The sequence below is a fragment of the Sapajus apella genome, unplaced genomic scaffold (genome assembly GCF_009761245.1).
Source record: "Sapajus apella isolate SASKATOON/1434 unplaced genomic scaffold, GSC_monkey_1.0 scaffold42, whole genome shotgun sequence".
Classification (NCBI taxonomy): domain Eukaryota; kingdom Metazoa; phylum Chordata; class Mammalia; order Primates; family Cebidae; genus Sapajus; species Sapajus apella.
Genome location: NW_022436982.1, coordinates 12,644,853 through 12,666,871, shown reverse-complemented (window position 1 = coordinate 12,666,871; position 22,019 = coordinate 12,644,853). Strand labels below are relative to the sequence as shown.

Here is a 22,019-nt window from a genome sequence, read left to right as displayed (position 1 = left end):
CATTCTAGACCCATATTCCCAGATGCCAATAAGATTCTGGAATTACTGTTTCCCTTGGTATCTGTAGGATTTTGGTTCTAAGATGCCACACCTGTTCTCCAGATACCCAAATCTGTGCATACTCAAGTCCTGTAATCCCCTTCATATATATGAGTTTCACATCCCACAAATACTGTATTTTCTACCCATGTTTATTTTTACATGCAGAAACTGCAGATATAGAAGGTGAGCTGTATGGGTGGGGGGGGAAGCCCATGTATAAGTGGACCCATGCAGTTCAAACCCACACTGTTCAAGGGTCAACTGTACATATATCCCAAGAATCACAATCAAAGGATACAGAAGCTAACAGACAAAATAGCCATCATGAAAGAGAACCTAACAGACCCGATAGATCTGAAAAACACACTACAAGATTTTCACAATGCAATCACAAGTATTAACAGCAGAGTAGACTAAGAGAAGGAAAGACTCTCAGGACTGGCTCTCTGAAATAAGATAGTCAGACAAAAATAAAGAAAAAAGAATGAAAAGCAATAAACAAAATCTCTTAAAAATAGGGGATTGTATAAAAAGACCAAATCTATGAATCATTTGCATCCTGAAAAGAGACAGGGAGAAAGCAAACAGCTTGGAAAATGTATTTCAGGATATTGTCCATGAAAATTTTCACGACCTTGATAGAGAGACCAAAAGTCAAATTCCCTTGGAGTTCTACATCCAGATTGGCAGGTTGTTCTATTTCCTAGTCTAGTGCAATACACAGAGGAAGGGATAAGTTAGGAGAGCCTGGGAGCCTGGGAGGCTGGAGGAAACGGACACATCCAGACCTTTTATTTTCCCCATAGCTGTCCATTTCCGCAAGAGAACATGTCCTGCCTGAAGCTGGGAATAGTTTCTAAGATACAAATTTAAGGAAACGGGCTAATTCCAGTACCAGGGTCAGTTATTTCTTGGGAAGAGCCTCTTTTTAGCTAGGAAGATAAATCTGCCAGGAGGCCTACTTCTGATTTAACAGCCTGCTCGCCACAGACTTGGCTGCTGTCTTGGTGCATTTTGGCCAGTTGGTGGCTCTCTTCCCCTGTAAATGTTGTAATAGTTGCAAAAGGAAACCTACCTTTTATTTCCTCTTTTGCTAAGCTACTGTTATGTCATTGTAACAGGGTCATTCCCTCTTTTTCGGAAATATTCATCATAAGAAAAGAAAAAGAGTAATTTAAAAAAGAGCTTCTGAAAAACCTAGAACTGTCACTGAACTTCTGCTTTAGTTTGTGGTTTTGTACTTTTAAGGGGAAAGTGATTGACAAAACCCACAAGAGAACTGAAAACAGCTGTGTGAAGAAACAGCGCAGGCTAATGACGAGTGAAGAGGAGAGCACAGTGGGAATTTCTCAAGGAAGAGGAAGGAAACTAATGTGATATGGGAGTGAAAAATGGGATCCAGAAAAGCAGGGAAGAAAGGGGAAAAGTGTGCCAGGTCTCAGGACCAGCAAAGATGTTTATTTTACTTAAGTTTAGGAGACTAACTTCATATGGGAGTGTGTTCTGGAATTCTGAGAGCCAGAAAAGGAATGTGCCAGGTGCCGGAATCAGTTAACCATCATCACGTGTATTCTGCACTTCAATCTAGATGCTGTTTCTCTGGCTGAATATAGGACTTTGATAAGAGGTGAGACAAATTTTCAGGCTCCCAAGAATTCATGACAGAATTCTGTTTTTTCTTTAGGCTGTATCTCTTGAAGGTTAGTTACTGAACAGTAGGACACAGTTCTTGTGAACTTTGTAGAAAGATGATATTCTCATCTACAACTGTGTGAAGGAAAAAAGGAAAATACTTGCCCTATGTTAAATCCTTACTCTATGGAGGATACTATGCAAACTGCTTTAAACTGCATGTGTTCATTTAAGAATCACAACTACTATATAAACATTTTAATCCCTTCTATTTATAAGAAAACTGAGGTTCCAAGATATTAAGTGGATTTTTTTCAACATCACACATACATGCAAACAGAGTGGAATTTCAAAGTAAAACTTTTTATTGTTATTTACAACTAATGCGTAAGCTTTGTATTGGGGATTTTTGTAATAATTTTACCTCGCTTTTGACATCTGGATTATACACAACTCTCTCCTGCTCTCTGGATATGCTTGCTTCATGTTGTATTTTCAGCTGGTTTTGATCAATCTTTTTTTGTTACCTTAAAGCATTGAGAAGGAGAGTCTTTCATCCAGTTTTCCATTTTATTTCATGAAGGAAGTTTCTCAGGTTTTACTGACATTTGACATAGTATTAATCAAAATAATAATTATTGTAACTTTATATGTTATAATTTAATATTGTAAAATATTAAGCATATTAACACAGCTTGTCAATGCATGAAGTCAATCTGCAGACATATATATTTTCAAATGTATAAACTATGCCGGTAAAAGATAATTCTCATGTTTTTTTCAAGTCTAACCTTATTTCTTCCCTTTATTTTAAAGGCAAACCTCTCACAACTATTTCTTATCTACCTTGTCACAGGTTTCTCATCTTTGATTTGCTCTTCCACCTACTGCGATACAGTTTGTACTGATTAATTCTAATCCAGCTCTCACTAAGATCTCCACTGCCACCTATTTTCCTGATGTAGTGGACAATGCTAATCAATATTTCTGCTAAGTCTGTTGATTGTTCTTCTAAACACATTTATTTTCAAAACACACATGTGTCACCATTCTATCTTTTCCTTCACTAATGTTAAGTTTTTCACCTTACCTTCCTTTGTGTCTCTTATATCCCCTCCCTTTAAAGGTGGAAGGTCCTCGGAATCAAGTTTAAGCTCTTTTTTCCTCTACACTCTGTCCGCATATGACTGCCTCTAATTTTGGGATTTTCATTGCCAGTTATGAAATTCCAGGCATTGTAGTTCTTGAAAATTGCAAACTCAGACTGGAAATCAACATTTGCAATTACATGTTTAAAAGTCAATTTATAGAAGATATCACTGCTTTTATTTCTGGACCTGCCTAAATCTACCCTCTGCTGGGAAGAATTCAATGTTATTTTTTCTATCTCACATTATAGCATTTAACATAACTGATATGAATTTAGTGTGATTATTGTTGTTAAGTTTCTTTCCTGAAAAAAATCAAAAATACAAGAGAGAGCAGGAAATGTATTTGTTTTGTTTACTTATTTATTTATTTATTTTTTTGAGATGGAGTTTTGCTCTTGTGACCCAGGCTGGAGTGCAATGAATGATCTCAGCTCACTACAACCTCCGCCTTCTGGGTTCAAGCGATTCTCCTGCCTCAGCCTCCCAAGTAGCTGGGATTACAGGCATGTGCCACCACGCATGGCTCATTTTGTATTTTTAGTAAAGATAGGGTTTCTCCATGTTGTCAGGCTGGTCTCGAACTCCCACCCTCAGGTGATCTGCCTGCCTTGGCCTCCCAAAGTGCTGGGATTATAGGCGTGAAAGATCACGCCCAGGCTGTTTTGTTCACTTTTATATCCTGAGGACAACATACAATGTACAACCTGGTATAGCAAAATCTATTTTGACTTATAACTAAAAATAGGTAACTGAATTGTATCATCTATTTTTAAATCAGGTTGAATAATCAGGCTTGGAGTTTCATTTTAAAGAATAAACAAATACAAGAAGTTTTCCATAGTAAAAATTTAATGAAAAAAGCAAAATAATATATTGACTAAATACAAAGAACATATATGGTTATATTAACCACGAAGTAAGAATACATAATATATGAAAAGAAAATTTTAAATATTATAAATAGTTAAATAAATATTTAGATAAATAGATCCATCGCATGGTCATCTGTAAGGGACTGGTGCCTGCAGAGCTGAACATGCTTAACACTCCTGAAAACATTTGAAAATTTTGATCAACTCATGTCATGGATGTAGTAAACATGAGAAATGGCAGAATTCATGAAAGTATGAGATGATGTATTAGTCATGAAATGGTAATCATTTCTATGTTGAACCAGTTTTCATTTCTTCCTTCTTAATCTTCCTTGCAAGTTGGTCAATAAAGAGAAGGATCTCATGATTTCTGCTCTGACAACCTCCCAGGCACAAGGGCTGTGTTTCTTCTCTGTCAGATAGAGAGTGATTCTTTGAAAGTATTTCCTCACAGCCAGGATGGAGTCCGCATTCATCAGGGGTGTCTCTTCCACTCCAATCCTCTGCATCACACAGGCTTCCAAGTCATTCAGCTGCTCGTAAAGTTCAGTGTAAAATTTATCTAAAAGGGTTGCATCCCAAGTAGCAGATGAGTCCTTTGTGCTAAAGAGGTTGAAGGTCTGCTGGATCATCTCATGAAGGACGAAGATAGCTTGAGCCTTCTGGAAGTGGTCACCATCAAACACCTCTTGGGGGAAAACAAAGTCCTGTCTGTCCTTCAGGCAAGAGAAAGGAGAGATTCTCCTCATTTGTGCCAGGAGTATCAAGGCCCTCCTGTTACTCAGGCTGTGGGCCTGAGGCAGATCACAGCCCAGAGAGCAGATGGACTTGCAGCTAAGCACCACTAGGGCCATCAGTAAAGTAAAGGGCAAGGCCATTGAGGATGTTTCAGAGGCTACTGGGCTGGTTGAGATGAGCAACTCTGAACCTTGGACTTTAGAGCCTCTGAAGACCTTACTTTGTGTATAGCCTTAAATAGGGAACACAAGAATTTCCATTTTCTAAATACTCCTCTCTTACTTTCTATTTCTGTTTTTGCTTTCCTCAACCACTTTCTTTTTTCATTATTACCTCCTCATCCCCTTCCCCATAGTCTTTTTAGAAATTTCTCTGTAATTCAAAGCCCCGCTAATATTTAATAACATGGATATATTATATATACACATGTTTATATATAAGCAGTATAAAGTTTAATGTTTTTATTCAATGGATGGTTAAGAATGACCAAACAAACATTTTAAGCTAAAAGTTAGTTAAATTTAAAGTCCATGGATATTTAACTTCACTTCTTAGCTAAATTTTTAAAGTGAATTTTATATAATGTATTCAACTTAAATAAATTGTAATGTGTCAAATTACACAACCAAATTAACAAGTTATAAAAATACATAATAATACCTAATAAAATACTTAAAAGTCATTCAAAACTGCTAAAGACTGTTTAAATTATTTTTTAATATTAACTGTTAGTGCACTTAACTTTTTGCTTCATAGGGGGAAACTTTTAACTTCACTAGGTGCTAGATATTCATCCAGATATTATCAAGATTGTTCTCTTTTCAGTGCTGAAACAGTTAATGATATGTTGAACAACATTAGTATAATTAAATAATATAATATGAAGTATTCTTATTTGATTCTCAAAGCCCACAACACATTCAGAAGTGCTAAGGATCAAACATAAGCAACATCCACAATACGGCAAATGACAACACATTGTATGCAGTGGACACCTCTCGTGATATGGCTTTAACATCTAGTAAACCTTGGAAAGTTCTCCAATCACAGAGTCTATTTGCCATACGTTTGCAGTGCTGATCTTTTTTTTTTTTTAATTGTACTTTAAGTCCTGGGGTACATGTGCAGATCTTGCAGGATCGTTGCATAGGTACACACATGCCATGGTGGTTTTCTGTCTCCATACCCCGTCACCTCCCTCAGGCATTTCTCCCAATGTTATTCCTCCCCAACCTCCCCAGCCCCTGCTATCCCTCCTCTAGACCCCCTCCGCCCAACAGACCCCAGTGTGTAATGTTCCCCTCCCTGGTTTTTATTATTCACACTATGTTTACCTTTTTACTCGTCTAATAATACACATAATGTTTCAGAACTATTAACCAGAACTTCTGTGAGAAACAGTTCTACTAACTAGCATACAATGTTTGTGTACAGCCCTTTTGGGTTTAGCATTAGAGTATCTAAGGCTAAACAGAGTATTTCTCACTTTCAGAGTGGTTATGTCATACATCAATTATGTTAATTTGTCATAATCTATATTTGATTTTGGTTCCTACTGCCAATGTGGTTGAGTTTTTAAAATTTACATACAGGAAAATTCACACCTTTTGGTCCATAGTGCCATGGGTTTTAACAAATGGACAGAATTATAGTTCATTTATTTTTGCCTCAAGTTTTCTTGTAACTTTAAAGTTGAGCAAAAAGCTTTTACCAATATATACTGTGAAAATTGCCTTGATATACAGAATCTGTTGTTGCAAATAACAGGATCTCATTCTTTTTTATGGCTTAATAGTACTGCATTGTATATACGTACCACTCTGTGTATTTGAGATAGCAGCCATTTATTAGACATGTCTTTGAAAATATATTTCTCCCAATATGTGGCTTTTCATATTCACTTGAGAGTCTTTTGAAAAGTAGTTTTTAATTTTAATGAAATCCAGTTTGTTATTTTTTTCTCTAATAGATCATGGATTATGTCTTTGTTGTTTTATCTAAAGTCATTGCCAAACACAAGGTCATCTAGATTTTGGCTTTTCTTAACATATTTATGATAAAGATAACTGGCTCCTCTATTTCATTCTGACAACAACTTAGGCACAGTAATTGTATTCTTTTCTTTTTCTTTTCTTACCTTTTCCTTTTCCTTTTCCTTTTCTGATGGAGTCTCGCTCTGTCACCCAGACTGGAGTGCAGTGGTGGGATCTCAGCTCACTGAAACTTCTACCTCCCAGGTTCAAGCTGTTCTGCCTCAGCCTCCCAAGTAGCTAGGACCTCAGGTGTGCACCACTACACCTGGCTTTTTTTTTTTTTTTTTTTTGGTATTTTTAGTGGAGACAGGATTTCACTATGTTTGTCAGGCTGGTCTTGAACTCCTGATCTCAAATGATCTGTCTGCCTCAGCCCCCCAAAGTGCTGGGATTACAGACACTGAGTGTGACTGAGCAACTGCACCCAGCCTTATTGTATTCCTTTTCTTTTAGATAGAGACTGGTTCCATTAAAGTACCTCTTCACAGCCAGTAAGAAATATTCATTTAGCTCAGAGATTTCTTCTCCTTTTTTCTCCAGATGTCAACAGGTCTTCAGGTCTTTCTGCTACTGCTGATGTGCAAGGAGGAATTTCAACCAAATGTCTCATTCAGAGCAGCCAAGGGGTCCTCTGTGCTGAAGAGATTAAAGATTTGCTACAGCACCTCAAGGAGTAAAGCAGTGGCCTTAGCCTTCTGGAACTGGCTCCATCCAGCTGCTCCCAGTAAGTACAAAGACATTTCTGTTCATTAGACTGGAGGAAAGAAAGTCTCCTCATTGTCTCTGAAGCATTAAGATTCTCCTACTGATCAGATCTTGGCTCTGGTGGTTCACAGCTATTAATGCTGCAGGGAGGCCTAAGAACATCACTAGGACCATTGTTATAAAGATGGAGGAGGCCACTGAAAATCTTGTAGATGCTACAGGCCTGGCTATATGTGTAGTTGCGTGAATCTTGGTCCTCACACTCTCTGAAGATTTTTCATCATGTTTCCCTTTTACATCAGGAACGCAATAGTTTTCACTTCTGGAAGCCCTGCACCTAGGACAAGTGTCCAGGATTGTAGTAGAGGTGACTCTCTTTTCACTCTTTTTTTTACTAGGTATAATGACTCTTTCAGTTGGTGCCAATAGTTGTAGGGCAAATACTAGTTACTTGCAGGTATAATGGCTGTGGGAATTTAAATTCCAAAACTAACATTATTTTCATTCTTTCATGGTGCCATCTCACTCAAAAGTAAGTGTCATGTGTCTAGGGACACCCAATGTTCTGAAGTGACAAAGTATAACTTGATCAATATGCACACAGCCATGTGTTCTGACCTCCCTAACTCAACCCCCTTTGGCAGGGCATGGGTTACTTCTGGCAGTAAGATACTCCTGTGTTGGCTGGTTTCAAGTGCCCTCAAAATATGCCACTAGGTTTTTTCCCACTACCTAAGCGCTACCTCAGTCTACTAAGTATGAATATAATTGAGCAAGTAGTGAGATATAACCTTATATCTTCCTGACACAGGTATCAAATAGTTGCAGATGACTCTATCAAACAAACATTTTCTTCATTCCCATGCTCTCATTACAGATATGCAATACAAATCACAATTTATACCTCCACCCATGGCATTTATCATTAAATCTAGACGCATATACTCAATTGTCAGTGAGATTTCTACACTTATATTGTTTTCCAGTCACCTTAGAAAGAATTTGTACTATTTTTTTCCGACATGATTTATAGCTAATTAAATTTTCATTTTTAACCTTTATTTTAGGTTTGGTAATACATGTGAAGGTTTGCTATGTAGGTAAACACATGTCATGCATGGGGTTTTGTGGTATATATTATATCATCACTCAGTTATTAAGCCCAGCACCCAATAGTTATATTTTCTGCTCCTCTCCATCTTCCCAACCTGAAGTAGACCCAAGTGTCTATTGTTTCCTTCTTTGTGTTTGGAAGTTCTAGTCTTTTATCTCCCATTTATAAGTGAGAACATGCAGTATTTGGTTTTCTGTTCCTGTATTAATTGGCTAGGATAATAGTCACCAGCTCCATCCATGTTCGCACAAAAGACATAATCTCATTCTTTTCTATGACTGCATAGTATTCCATGGTGCATATGTGCCACATTTTCTTCATCCAGTTTGTCATTGATGGACATTTAGGTTGATTCCATGTCTCTACTATTGTGAATAGTACTGTGATGAGCATTCGCATGCATGTGTCTCTATGGTAGAATGATTTATATTCCTCTGGGTATATTCCCAGGAATGGAATTCCTCAGTTGAATGGTAGCCCTGCTTTTAGCTCTTTGAGGAATTGCCACACTGCTTTCCACAATGGTTGAACTAATTTACATTCCCACCAACAGTGTGCAATTGTTCCCTTTTCTCCTCAACCTCACTGGCGTTTATTTTTGACTTTTTATTAATAGCATTCTGATTGGTCCAGATGGTATCTCATTGTGTTTTAATTTGAATTTCTCTAATGATCAGTGATGTTGAGCTTTTTTTGTCATGAAAATGAAAGAAGAGAAGTGATTTTCCACTTACACAATCACAAAGTGTAAGTTCACAAAATATAATGCATTGAAATTGGGAACTAGGGGCTCTGGCAGAGGGAATGAATGAAGGCCAACGTTAAGACACACAAAGGCAAGAAAATGGCTCATCTTCAGGGTACTCAGGGGAGAGCAACTCCTGAATCCATGAACTTCCCTCAGCTTTGCAAGACCTGCCGTCTGACTTTTCTGTCAATTAATCCACATTTTTTTTGTATTTTATTATTGTATATATTTTAAAATTTTTAATTGACACATAATATCTGTACATATTCATAGAGTACATATGCTATCTTGTTACATGCATAAGATATTTACTGATCAATTAAGAATATCTGTGATGTATGTCACCTTTAGTATTTATCATTAATTTTGTTGGGACCATTTCAAATCTTCTCCTCTAGTTATTTAAATATACATAATACATTATGTTCATGTTAACAACTGTGCTATTGAACATTGGAACTTGTTCCTTCCATCCAATTGTGTGTCCACATGTGGTCAACTCTGAGGAGAAAAGGGAGGAATGACACCAACCACCTCCCAAGAGACAGGCAACCAGACTCCATTTGGTGTAACACCAGCCCTCTTTGGCAGGATAATGGACATTAGCCTTGCCCAAGTATTCTACCTAGTTAATAAACCCACTCAGACAATGAAATGATTGCTTTTAGATACTAGAATGAAAAGACAGGGGATTAGATAAGCCAAGAAATATATAGTCACGGGGGTTTATTGTATATATTATTTCATCACTCAGGTTTAATTAAGCCCAGCACCCAATAGTTATATTTTCTGCTCCTCTCCCTCCTCCCACCTCCCAACCTGAAGTGGATCCAAGTGTCTATTGTTTCCTTCTTTGTGTTGATAAATTCTAGTCATTTATCTCCCACTTGTAAACGAGAACATGCAGTTAATACATTATGTAATACATTATAAGATATTTAATGATCAAGTCAGAATATTTGTGACATATATCACCTTTGATATTTATCATTAATTTTGTTGCTCTTAATGTAACATTGAGTTTTATGGCAAGCGTAGTAGGGACCATCGAATGTTCTAAGGTCTAGGACACTAAGGTCCTAGCACTAGGCACTAAGCTGCTTGGCCAGCCTGTTGGTGAATCTGATGTAGGCTACTTGGATAGCATCTCTGGACCTGCCCTGGGAAAGGGGAGCCCATTTCCCTGAAATGAGTCCCAGATGGAGCAGCATTCACCAGAAGCTGACTAAAGAACCTTGAATTTTAAGGGAACATTTATGGTAGTCTGGCAGTACTCCACATGAGTCTGTGGTGGTAGTGACCACAAGGTGAGGCTCCTCAACCATTGGAAAGGGAAGGGAATATACGGAAGGACTGTGTCTTGTGATTTGAGTGCCAGCTCTGCCGCAGTAGAAAACCAGGTAGACTGCTCAGGTTTCTGACTCTAGTCCCTGGCTTCCAGATGGCACCCCTGGACCCATTCAGGGCTGGGGGAAACTCACCACCCTGATGGGCAGGACATAGGCCTGGCTTTGCCACCTGCTAACTGTGGATTCCTGGGGCAGTAGCCAGTGAGTGGTTACAACAGGCCTTGGGTGAGACCCAGTGCTGTGTTGGCTTTAGGTCTGACAGAGCACAGCCATAGTGGCATTGGCCACAGAAGTTCTTATGTCACTCTACTTCAGCTTCAAGTGGCTTAGAAAAGAGAGAGAGAGAGAGAGAGACTCCATTTTTGGGGGGGAAAAAGTAAAGAAAAGAACAAGAGTCTGTGCCTGGTAATCCAGAATTTCTGGATCTTACCCAAGACCACCAAGATATCACAATACCCCTATGAGTCATCAAGAACTACAGTCTTACTGGGCTTGGAGGACCATTAAAGCAGATACAGCTTAGATTACAACACTCACATTTTCTTAATATTCCAAAAGCCCAGGAAGGATGGGTACAAACAAGCTCCACTATGAAGACTACAATAAATACCTAATTCTTCAATGCCCACAAATTAACATCTACAAGTAGCAAGATAATCCTGGAAAACACGACCTCACCAAATGAACTAAATACTGAATCAGGAACCAATCCTGGAGAAACAGAGATACGCGAATTTTCAGACAGAGAATTCAAAATACCTGTCTTGAGGAAACTCAAAGAAATTAAAGATAAACCAGAGAAGAAAATCAGAATTCTATCAGAAGAATTTAACAAAGATATTGAAATAATTAAAAAGAATCAAGCAGAAGTTCTGGAGCTGAAAAATGCAACTGGAATGCGAAAGTATGCATCAGAGTCTTTTAATAGCAGAATAGATCAAACAGAAGAAGGAAAGTGAACTGGAAGACAAGATATTTGAAAATACACAGAGAAGAGAAAAGAAAAAGAATAAAAACAATGAAGCAAACCTACAGCTTCTAGAAAATAGCCTCAAAAGGGCAAAGCTATGAGTTACTGGCCTTCAAAAGGAGGTAGAGAAAGGGATGGAATAGAAAGTATATTCAAAGGGATACTAACTGAGGACTTCTGAAAACTAGAGAAGCATATCAATATCCAAATACAAGCAGATTTAACTCAAAGAAGACTATGTCAAGGCATTTAGAATCAAACTTGCAAAGAGCAAGAGTAAAGAAAGGATTCTAAAGGCAGCCACTGAAAAGAAACAAATAACATGCACTGGAGCTCCAATACATCTGGCAGTGGACTTCTCAGGGGAAGTCTTACAGGACAGGAGAGAAACATGAGGTAACAAACAAACAAAAAAACCTTTCACCCTAGAATATTATATCTGGTGAAAATACCCTCCAACATGAAGGAGAAATGAAAACTTTCCCAGATAAACAAAAGCTGGGGAATTTAAAGAATGCCTGGGCTGTCCTACAAGAATTGCTAAAGGAGTATTTCAATCAGAAGGAAAACAACATTAATGAGTAATAAGCAATCACCTGAAGATACAAAACTTACTGGTAATAGTAAGTACATAAAATGTTGCAAAGCAGGAGGATGGAGCTAAAGTGTAGTATTTTTATTAGTTTTCTTTTTGCTTGTGTGTTTTTATGCAACCAGTGTTAAGGAGTTATCAGCTTAAAATTATGGGTTATAATATAGTATTTGCAAGTCTCATGGTAACCTCAAACAAAAAAATGTACAATGAATACCAAAAAAAAAAAAAAGGAAAGAAAGAAACTGAATAATATCACCAGAAAAAAATCATCTTCACTAAAGTCAGGAAAGAAAGAAAAAAGAAAGAGAAGATCACAAAACAAGCAGAAAACAACAAAACAGCTGGAGTAAGTCATTACTTATCAATGATAGCACTAAATCTAAATGTATTAAGCTCTCCAATCAAAATATTATACATAGAGTAGCTGAATGAATTTTAAAAATCTAGACCAATTGATCTGTTTCCTAGAAGAAACACAATTCACCTATAATATCCCCAATAAGACTACACAATTGAAAACATCAATTTGATTTTTGTTTTCTTTCTTTTTTCTTTTTTCTGAGATGGGTTTTGCATTTGTCACCCAGGCTGGAGTGCAATGGTGTGATCTCAGCTGACTGCAACCACCACCTCCCAGGTTCAAGTGATTCTCCTGCCTCAGCCTCCCAAATAGCTGGAATTACATGCATGTGCCACCATGCCTGGCTAATTTTTGTATTTTTAGTGGAGACAGGGTTTCACCATGTTGGTCAGGTGGTGTTCAACTCCTGACCTCCAGTTACCCGTCCGCCTCGGCCTCCCAAAGTGCTAGGATCACAGGCGTGAGCCACTGCGCCCAGCCAATTTGATTTTTCAAAACAGTTTTTGCATTAACGTTCAGATTTCCCAAAGAACCTGGGGACATCCCAATTCTAGTTCATTTTTATAAAAAAATTTTTTAAAGCCATCTGTTTCCTAAGGTCAATAATGGTATCTAAATATGATAAAGTAAATGAGCTGTACAGTTGTTCTACACAGCATGCAAAACACCAGGTATCTTTCTCATTTCCTTTTTCATAGAAAGCAAAAGTTTTGCTTTGTATATCGCAGTACATGAGGACCAAAAAAAAAATGTATATCTAAATGTGATAAAAATGTAAGAATTGAAGTTAATATTCCACTGGAGGAAAAAAACTAACAAAATATAACAGATATTCAGTCCAGGTTAGATGGACATTAAGAGCCAGGAAAAACAGAAGCAAAATGGTGGAAGAGATGTAGATCAAAGGTAATGAATGGGCATGAGTGCAAAGAAAAGTAATCATTACCAGTCTAGGGAGCCGCTTTCAGCTTTGGTGAATTCAGGCTTAATAGAGAGTTGAGGGAGACAAACCAAATACAAGACGTTGTATACTAGAAAATTATTTAACATATTAAACAGGGCCCTCTAAGAGAGAAGCAATCTAAATGTTGGATCTCTAACCTGAGGCAGAGATTTGAGAGGTTTTTGCCAAATTGAAACCCCACTCTGCTACCTAAGTAATGAACACCTGGGCAAGTCACATACAATTTCTGATAAACTACCTGAATTACAATTCTGAGCAGATTACCTCAATATGTGTCAATTCTAGCCATATAAAAAGTGCACATGTGAAAGTTGGCAATCGTTCATTGAGGCCTCTGAAATTTCTTGTGCCAGTCAGTGTTCCCTTTAACTACCAAGTCAGGTGGGATTGATGCCAGCTTAATTGTCATTCAGTGTAAGAGTAAGAATTTTCTCCTGATATAAAGTCAAGGGATAGAATCTTAGAATAGGAAGTAATTTGTAAAACTAAGAACTTACTCTTAAGAAAGAGCTCATGTATCTTCAAATAGGAGACGTTTTTCCTGAATTTCCTTGCAGTTCAACACCCAGATTGGCAGGCACTCCTGCTTTCTAGCTGGGCACAGAACATGGAGGGATGGAGGAATCAGGCGGTCTTGAGAGGCTGAGCAGGCTGGAGGCAAGGGATACATTCTGATCCTTTCTCTCTCCACATAGCTGCCCATTGCCCAAAGGACATGTCCTGCCTGACCTAGGAGTATTTTCCCTCTCTGTGATGCAACAACTAAGGAAATGGGTTTCTTCCAATATCAAGAACAGTTCTTTCTGAGAAGGAGCCCTTTTCACCTAGGAAGAAAAATCTCCTGCCAGGGACACACTTCTGCATAAACAGAACAGCCTGCTCCCAACAAACCTGGCTGCTGTCTTGGGCCATCATGGCAGTAGGTGGCTGCCTGCCCCTGTTAATGTTGTAGTAGGCCCCAAGTAAAATCTTCCATTTTTCCCCCTTTTCCTACAGCTACTGTTATATCACTGTAACACGGGCAATCCCTTGTTTTCAGAAGTATTCAACAAAAGAAAAGAAAAAGAGCTTCTTATATACAGGTTTCTGGAAAAACTAAAACTTACACTCACCTTTTACCTTTAATTGCTGGCTTTGTACTCTTAAAGGGAAACTGATGAACAAAACCTGCAAGGGAGCAGAAACCAGCTGTATGAAGAGGCAGAGAAGGTTAATGAGGAGTGAGGAAGAGCGCACACTAGAGATATCTAAAGGAAGATAAAGGAAACTAAATGATATGGGAATGAAAAATGGGATCCAGAAAAATGGGGCTGGGCAGAGGGCAGAAGTATGTCAGATATCAGAACTGAAAAATTAGTGCTATGTACAGATCTATGTCACTTCAGTTTAGGAGACTAACTTCTCTTCCAGATATTTCTACAAGCTGCATTTTCCTGACTGAATATATAAACCAGATTTTTCTCCCATCTTAAGGGTGACTATTTTTCAGTGTTCTCTGGAACACTGCCCAGAATGGCATTTTTTAGACTCATATTTTTGTAGGTAGTTACTGAGGGGTGGGGGCAGACTTAGTTCTCTACTCTGATATTTATATGTGTGCAAAGGTAATAAAATGATTAACTATCTTAAGCCTCCAGTGAGAAATACTTTTAAGTGTTTTTAAATGTTTGTTTAACATTCACAACTATAAATATTTTCTACCCTATATTTACCTACAAAGACAGGCTAATTCACCTAGGAGAAATTAAGTGAATTTCCTTAGATCACACAGAATTACTGTCAGAATCTAATGTGGAATTCTATATTACATATTATGGGCAGTGTTAAAAGTTTCATATATTAGATTGCTGTTGACTTTTTTAAAAAGCTTGGATTCCAAAATTAAACAGATGTCTTGCTCCTTGGTCTTCTTTTAGTTGTTGCATGCTATTGTATTTTGGGGGCCAGCTTTTACTATTTTTTGCCTTAGATAGTGGAGAAAACTTCATTGATCCAGTTTTACTCTTCTGTCTTATAAGGAAATTTTCCCTAAGTATTATATTTATGCAGTTTGGTTATTTGTGCATCCTGAAGAACCTGTGATTTTCATGATTAATGTTTACATAGCAGGTGAAATATAAATTTAATTAGGAATAATACATTAATAATGCAAAACAATAGAAAAAGAAGATTTCTTGGCATAACTTTCCTAATTAGAAAATGAAATGAATTTGTAATAGTAATACTAAAGACAATGTGATATAGGGGAAAATAAGATTAGCAAACTTTTAAAGCATATAATCTTTGAAATTATATTATCTTCAGTAATTATATTTAGGATAAAAGGTATAGCTGATGTACATGGTAGAAAGAAGTTTTCAATAAATGATTTTAAAATAATAAAGGCAGAAATCCAATGAAAAATGTCATATTAGAAACACAAATAAAATCTTGATGGAAGGAAGAACTGACAGTGATATTAAATTTTAAATAAGTGAGAGAATTCCTGGTGTATAATTATATGCTCATAAGAAATAGTTCAATTTTTAAAGTGGTGGTTATTTTTGAATGTACACAAATTTCTAACTTTGTCCTATGAAATAGGATACAGCTACAGAGACTTTGATGGCAAGTTAATGAAACAAAGTGTGCCATCAGGATTTTCTCACCTAAAACAAAGAATTCTTGTCATATCTAGCACTAGAAGAAATTAAGATGGATTATAAAGATGCAGCAAAACTGTAGTAAACCAGTGTGACAACAGTGCAAGTTAAGTAACAACTTATAAGGCCAGTACTTCCAGGTGTCAACATATTATCATCATTAATTATTTTGGTGAAGGATTGAATTAGTGTCTGTTACTCACTAACAAATTAACATAAGCTAGGCGGCTTACTGATATTCAAAGTAGTATTTTAAAACAATAATACATTGTTAATGTATATCATATATCATGATTAAAAATAAATATATTACATATATTAATATGGTTTGCTTGTACATCAGTTACATGAAATCTATGCAGAAAAATATACTGAAAAAAGGAAATACTATGCCCTGAAAATGTAATTCACATTCTTTTCCTCATTACAGTCTACTTTTTGTCCCCTTCAGAGTCACTAACTTCTCTTATTTATACTTCTATCTGCTACAGTACGGTTTTTTCTGACTTTTTTTTACCATAACAACTCTCATAAGGTTGCCAGTGCCATCCATTTTCCCAAGGGAGTGGACAGTTTCAACTTACACCTTCTGTGAATCTACTGATTCCTCTTTTCAGAACATTAATTTTCTTAAATCAACTTTTTTCCCTAGTATTTTCACCTGTTGTCCTAATATGTGGCCTTTCCATCTGTTTCCTTTGTGGTTCTTCTCTTTCCTTTCTTAACTGTGAGAGGTCCTCAGAATCATGTTTAAGCCATTTTCTCCCTCCCCACACGAGCTCCTTCATTTCTGGGCTTTCAGTTACCGCATATGAACCTCCAGCAATTGCATCCCTTATAAATCACAAACTCTTATATCCAACTGGCAGTGCACATTTATGCTTAGATGTCAACCAGTCAGCATGTAGAGGATATTTCTGGGTTTATTTTTATTTCCTCACATGACTTGGTCTACCTTGTGGGGAGATAAATTCACTGGTTCTTCCTTTTCATTATTGCATTTGACATAGCTGATATTAAGTATGATTAATGTTCTTATGTTTCTTTCCCTACAAAAACCAAAGATACGAGAGAGCAGGAATTGTATTTGTTATGTTCACCTAGCTATCTTGAGGGCAACATACAACCAAATTTAGACAAAGTTAATTTTTACTTATACTTTGAATGTAATAAGGATGGATAAAGGAATTGTACCATCCATTCTTTAATCAGTTTTTACAACCAGGGTTGGAGTTCAATTTTAAAGGATAAATAAAGAATATTTCATAGTAAAAATTTAATAAACAAGGCAAAATAATAAATATAAAGAACATAATTTGTCACACAATTCACATTGTAAAAGTTCACATGATATAATATGAACAAAACTAATTTAACTTATATAGTGAAATAAATATTTAAATAGATGAAAAACTAATTTAACCTATATAACTAGTGAAATAAATAAATATTTAAATAAATAGATGACTAGATCCATCTCTATGGTCATCTGTAAGGGACTAGTGCCCATACACCTCAACAGGATGTTGCTTAACACTCCTGAAAACACTTGACACATTTAATTCAACTCATGGCACGGTTATAGCAGAAACAAGAGTCTTTGAAGTGGCACAGCTTGTGGAAGTGTCAGCTCCTGTATTAGTCTATAAGAATCATTTCCATGTTGCTCCAAGTCTCATTCCTTACTCTTCAATCTTTTTTGCAAGTTGATTGATGAAGAGGAAGGATCTCATGATTTCTGCTCTGACAACCTCCCAGGCACAAGGGCTGTGTTTCTTCTCTGTCAGATATAGAGCGATTTTTTGGAAGTATTTCCTCACAGCCAGAATGGAGTCCTCATATATCAGGGGAGTCTCTGTCACCCCTACCTTCTGCATCACACAGGCTTCCAGATCATTCAGCTGCTGGTAAAGTTCAGTGTAGAATTTTTCTAGGAGGGTCTCATCCCAAGCAGCAGATGAGTCCTTTGTGCTGAAGAGGTTGAAGGTCTGCTGGATCATCTCATGGAGGACAAAAATGGCTTGAGTCTTCTGGAGCTGGCTGCCATCAAACTCCTTTTGGGGGAATCCAAAGTCATGTCTGTCCTTCAGGCAGGAGAAAGGAGAGATTCTTCTCATTTGTACTAAGAACACCAAGGCCCTCCTGTTACCCAGGTTGTGGTTCTGAGGCAGATCACAGCCCAGAGAGCTGAATGACTTGTAGCTGAGCACCACAAGGGCCACCAGTAAATGTAAGGGCAAGACCATCATAGATGTTGCAGATGCTGCTCAACTGGTTCAGATGGATGACTCTTAACCTCCGGCGCTAGGATCTCTGAATACTTTGGTTTGTACACAGCCTTATATAGGGAACATGCTAATTTCCATTTTCTGAACGCAACTGCATTTTTTTTCTACTTCTTTTTTTTGCTTCCCTTTATGTACTCTCTATATGGGCTTAGGGAAATGTTTCTCAGTTTCTCAACCAGTTTTCTTTTCAATACTGCATTCCCTTTCTCAGCCTCTAGAGTCCTGTTTGATTTTTTTTTTCTAAGTAAACCTCTCCTGATAATTTAATAACACAGATATATTATGTGTATACATGGATGTGCTATATTTCTATCCATGCTTGTTGTAAAAAACGAAGTGGACAGTTTATGCAATGCAGCATTAAGAATGAGTAAGAAAAATTTTATGCTAAAAGTTAAATTTAATATTGACATTTAACTTTATAAAAATTATTTGCTGAGTGATTTCACTTACTATAAATATTAATATTTATATTAATATAAACATTAATGATATTTATATTAATATAACATAATATAATGAATCAAGTGAAACATATAAAGTTACAATATATAAAAATATATATGCCAATATAGTAAAGATACTTATATAAACTGTGTAATATCAATATAATACAAATACTTAAAAATCTTGAAAAACTGCTCAGGGGCTATTTAAAATTAAATTATTCCTGTAATATTTAATTTGTTTTACTTTTAGTTTTGCTTCATATTGAAAATAATTTTTACCTTCACTAACTGCTAGATTTTCATCCAGGTATAGTCAACATGTTTTTTTCAGCACTTGCTATAAGTACTGGTGTTTGGAATACTTTTATACAATTTAATAATAAAATACAAAGCATTTGTATAAAAGCATATAATACATTTGAAAGCACTGAGGATCAAACATAAGTAACATACACAGAACAGCCAGTGGTAGCCTATTCATATGCCAATGGAGACCACATCACATGGTATTACTCTGAGATTGAGCACATAGTGGAGAGAAAGTCCACCAATGACAACCATCTGTTTCACATTGGTTTGTAGCACTGGTCTCACATACATTTTTTGTATCTTCCATGAACTCATTGTCAATGATTGTCATGTGATACACAAGAAAACCAAGTGAAAGAAAATAAATACTAAAGGATAAGGTTTTGTTAGAGTTCGGCATTCAGGGGCCATAAATTAATGTGCTATCTACAATTTGTTCACATCACAAGAACTAAGGTTTGTACCCTTAGGAGCAATATCATCCCCAATAAAAATACACAATTGAGAAAACATCAATTTGATTTTTCAAAACAATTTTTGCATTAATGTTCAGGCCTCCCAAAGAAGCTGGTGACATCCCAATTCTAGTTCATTCTTATAAAATAAAAAAAGCCATCTGTTTCCTAAGGTCAATAGTAATATCTAAATATGATAAAGTAAATTAGGTGTACCATTGTTTACATAGCATGCAAGACACCAAATGTCTTTCCCATTTCCTTTTTCACTGAAAGCCAAAATTGTTGCTTTTTGGCTCCCAATAATTGAGGACAAAAAGAAAACAACAAAACAACTGTGTACCTAAATTTGATTAAAGGTAGGAATGAATGGAAGTAATATCCCACTGGAGAAAAAAAATCAACAAAATATAGCTTAGATATTTAGCCCAGGTTAGACGGACATTAATGAGTGTGGAAGAGCAGAAGCAAAATGGTGGAAGAGATGTAGATCAACGGTAGCAAATGGACATGAGCACAAGGAAAAGTAATCATTACTGGTCCAGGGGGGTGTTTACAGCTTTAGTGAATTCAGCCTTACTAGACAGTTGAGGGTGATGAACTTAATATAAGACTAGGAAGGCAAATTTGTGAAAGCACAATATCCTTGCTGTAGAATGGAAAGTTTAATTATCTCAAGTTCTCTACTAGTTAGATAAACTCCAAAGATCAATATTTTTCATGTTGTTTGTTGTGATGGTTAAGACTGAGTGTCAACTTGATTGAATTGAAGGATTCAAAGTATTGTTCCTAGGTGTGTCTGTGAGGGTATTGCCAAAGGAGTTTAAAATTTGTGCCAGTGGACTGTGAGAGGCAGACCCACTGTCAATCATGGTAGGCACTATCTAATCAGCTGCCAGCATGGCTAGAATGAAGCACGCAGGAGAAGATGGCAGAGGAGACTTGCTGAGTCTTCTGGCCTTCCTCTTTCTCCCGGGATGGATACTTCCTGCTCTCGAAATCGTACTCCAGGTTCTTCAGCTTTTGAACTCTTGGACTTACACCAGTGGTTTGCCAGGGCTCTCAGGCCTTTGGCCACAGACTGAAGGCTGCACTGTTGACTTCCCTCCTTTTGAGGTTTCGGGACTCAGGCTGATCTACCACTGGCTTTCTCAGCCTCCAACTTGCAGACAGCCTGTGGTAGGACTTTACCTTGTGGCCATGTCAGTCAATTCTCATTAAAGTCCCTCTCACATACAAATATATTCTCCTGTTAACTCTGTCCCTATAGAGAGCCTTGACAAATACATCTTTCTAACAAGAAGCCAGAGAATAGATGATTTCAAAGGAAACTTCTCTCAACTTAATAAAAAGGACAATAATGATAACATTAATAAGGAAAATACAAAGTTGCTAAATTGCATCATGTTTCTTGTCTATCAGATATTGTCCTTAGCACTTACAAAAACAATTTTCACTTTGTCCAATGAGAAATACCCTCATTTTTTATGTTTATTGAACACCTACTATGTACCCACCCCTATTTAGTGGCTAGAGACATCAGTGACCAAAGCAGTGATAGGTTGTACTATTGTCCTCTTTTACAAAAGAAAAACACAGACGCACAGGGAGCTATTGAGTTGTGGAGCCACAATAGGAACCCAAAACATCTGACTCTAAATCTTCAGTTCTTATATGCTTCCTGGGAATATTTCTGGCCATGAGAACCAAAACTGTTTTCTAGACTCGGAACAATGTTTTCTCAGTACAGTCCTACATAAAGAATGGCATGGTCTTTTTTTCAGTTCCTTCACTCTCTCCTTCATTGGTTCATACCTGATTTGTTACATTACGATAAAGATGAGCCCCAAGTTAATTACATGTTACATATTAGTGTTGTTTTCTTGAGAACATATACTCATAAACTTGAATGTAATTACGAAACTAACCCATAGTATATTCAAAGGCAACTCTGTGAAACCCTGCATATTCCTGTCCTTTTGTTCAAATATCTATAAAATTTTAGGTTTCTATGTGTTTACCTCAAGTCTAAGCCTAAGACATGACATGCTAGAGACATGAGCTAAATCAGAACTAAACCAATACACTAATTCTCAGAGCTCAGAGACCACATCTAGAAGGACACACTAAAGGGATTAAAGGTGGGAATGGAAGCACTTCTGGAGACATGTGAAGTCCAGTGTGTTAGAGGAGGAGAACTGAGATGCCAAAGTTTCTGAGTCACCTGACTTGCCAGCTGGTTGATATGTTTTATGTTTCAGGCCAGCAAAATTTGCTGCTGAGTTAATTTTACCCACTTGCTTTGAGAAACTGGGCAAACATGATGGGCAATATGTGGACAGAACTAAAGAAAAGTGGTTAGAAAAAAGAATGTGCTTGCATAGGTGGAAAGAAATTTGGCAAAAATGGGCATAGAATTGGAGCAAACTATACCTTTGGCCTTCTATTTTTTTAGATGTGTCTTAAATAATGTGATAACTATGTAGCCTTATCTAGTGATCTTTTTTTAGATTCTCCTCACACTCAAGAATATAGGTGAATAATCATTTGCTTCTTGTTATCTCCATTCATTTTCCAAGGGAGAATGGGATCCATGTCTGTT

At 36.9% G+C, this 22,019-nt stretch overlaps 2 protein-coding genes across 2 annotated transcripts; both read right to left on the bottom strand.

Annotated features, from left to right (window-relative positions):
* Window positions 1-3,666: 3,666 nt before the first annotated feature.
* LOC116565948 (interferon alpha-5-like) lies at window positions 3,667-4,575 on the bottom strand. The gene has a single exon (XM_032299857.1). It carries the CDS (start codon window positions 4,573-4,575, stop codon window positions 4,006-4,008), a length of 570 nt encoding a protein of 189 aa, XP_032155748.1. The 3' UTR covers window positions 3,667-4,005.
* Window positions 4,576-17,104: 12,529 nt separating this feature from the next.
* Window positions 17,105-18,645, bottom strand: LOC116566090 (interferon alpha-8-like). Its single transcript, XM_032300071.1, has one exon. It carries the CDS (start codon window positions 18,163-18,165, stop codon window positions 17,599-17,601), a length of 567 nt encoding a protein of 188 aa, XP_032155962.1. The 5' UTR covers window positions 18,166-18,645; the 3' UTR covers window positions 17,105-17,598.
* Window positions 18,646-22,019: the final 3,374 nt, after the last annotated feature.

Coding starts and splice junctions, on each gene's coding strand:
- LOC116565948 (XM_032299857.1), bottom strand. CDS start 4,575: ATGGCCTTGCCCTTTACTTTACTGATGGCCCTAGTGGTGCTTAGCTGC.
- LOC116566090 (XM_032300071.1), bottom strand. CDS start 18,165: ATGATGGTCTTGCCCTTACATTTACTGGTGGCCCTTGTGGTGCTCAGC.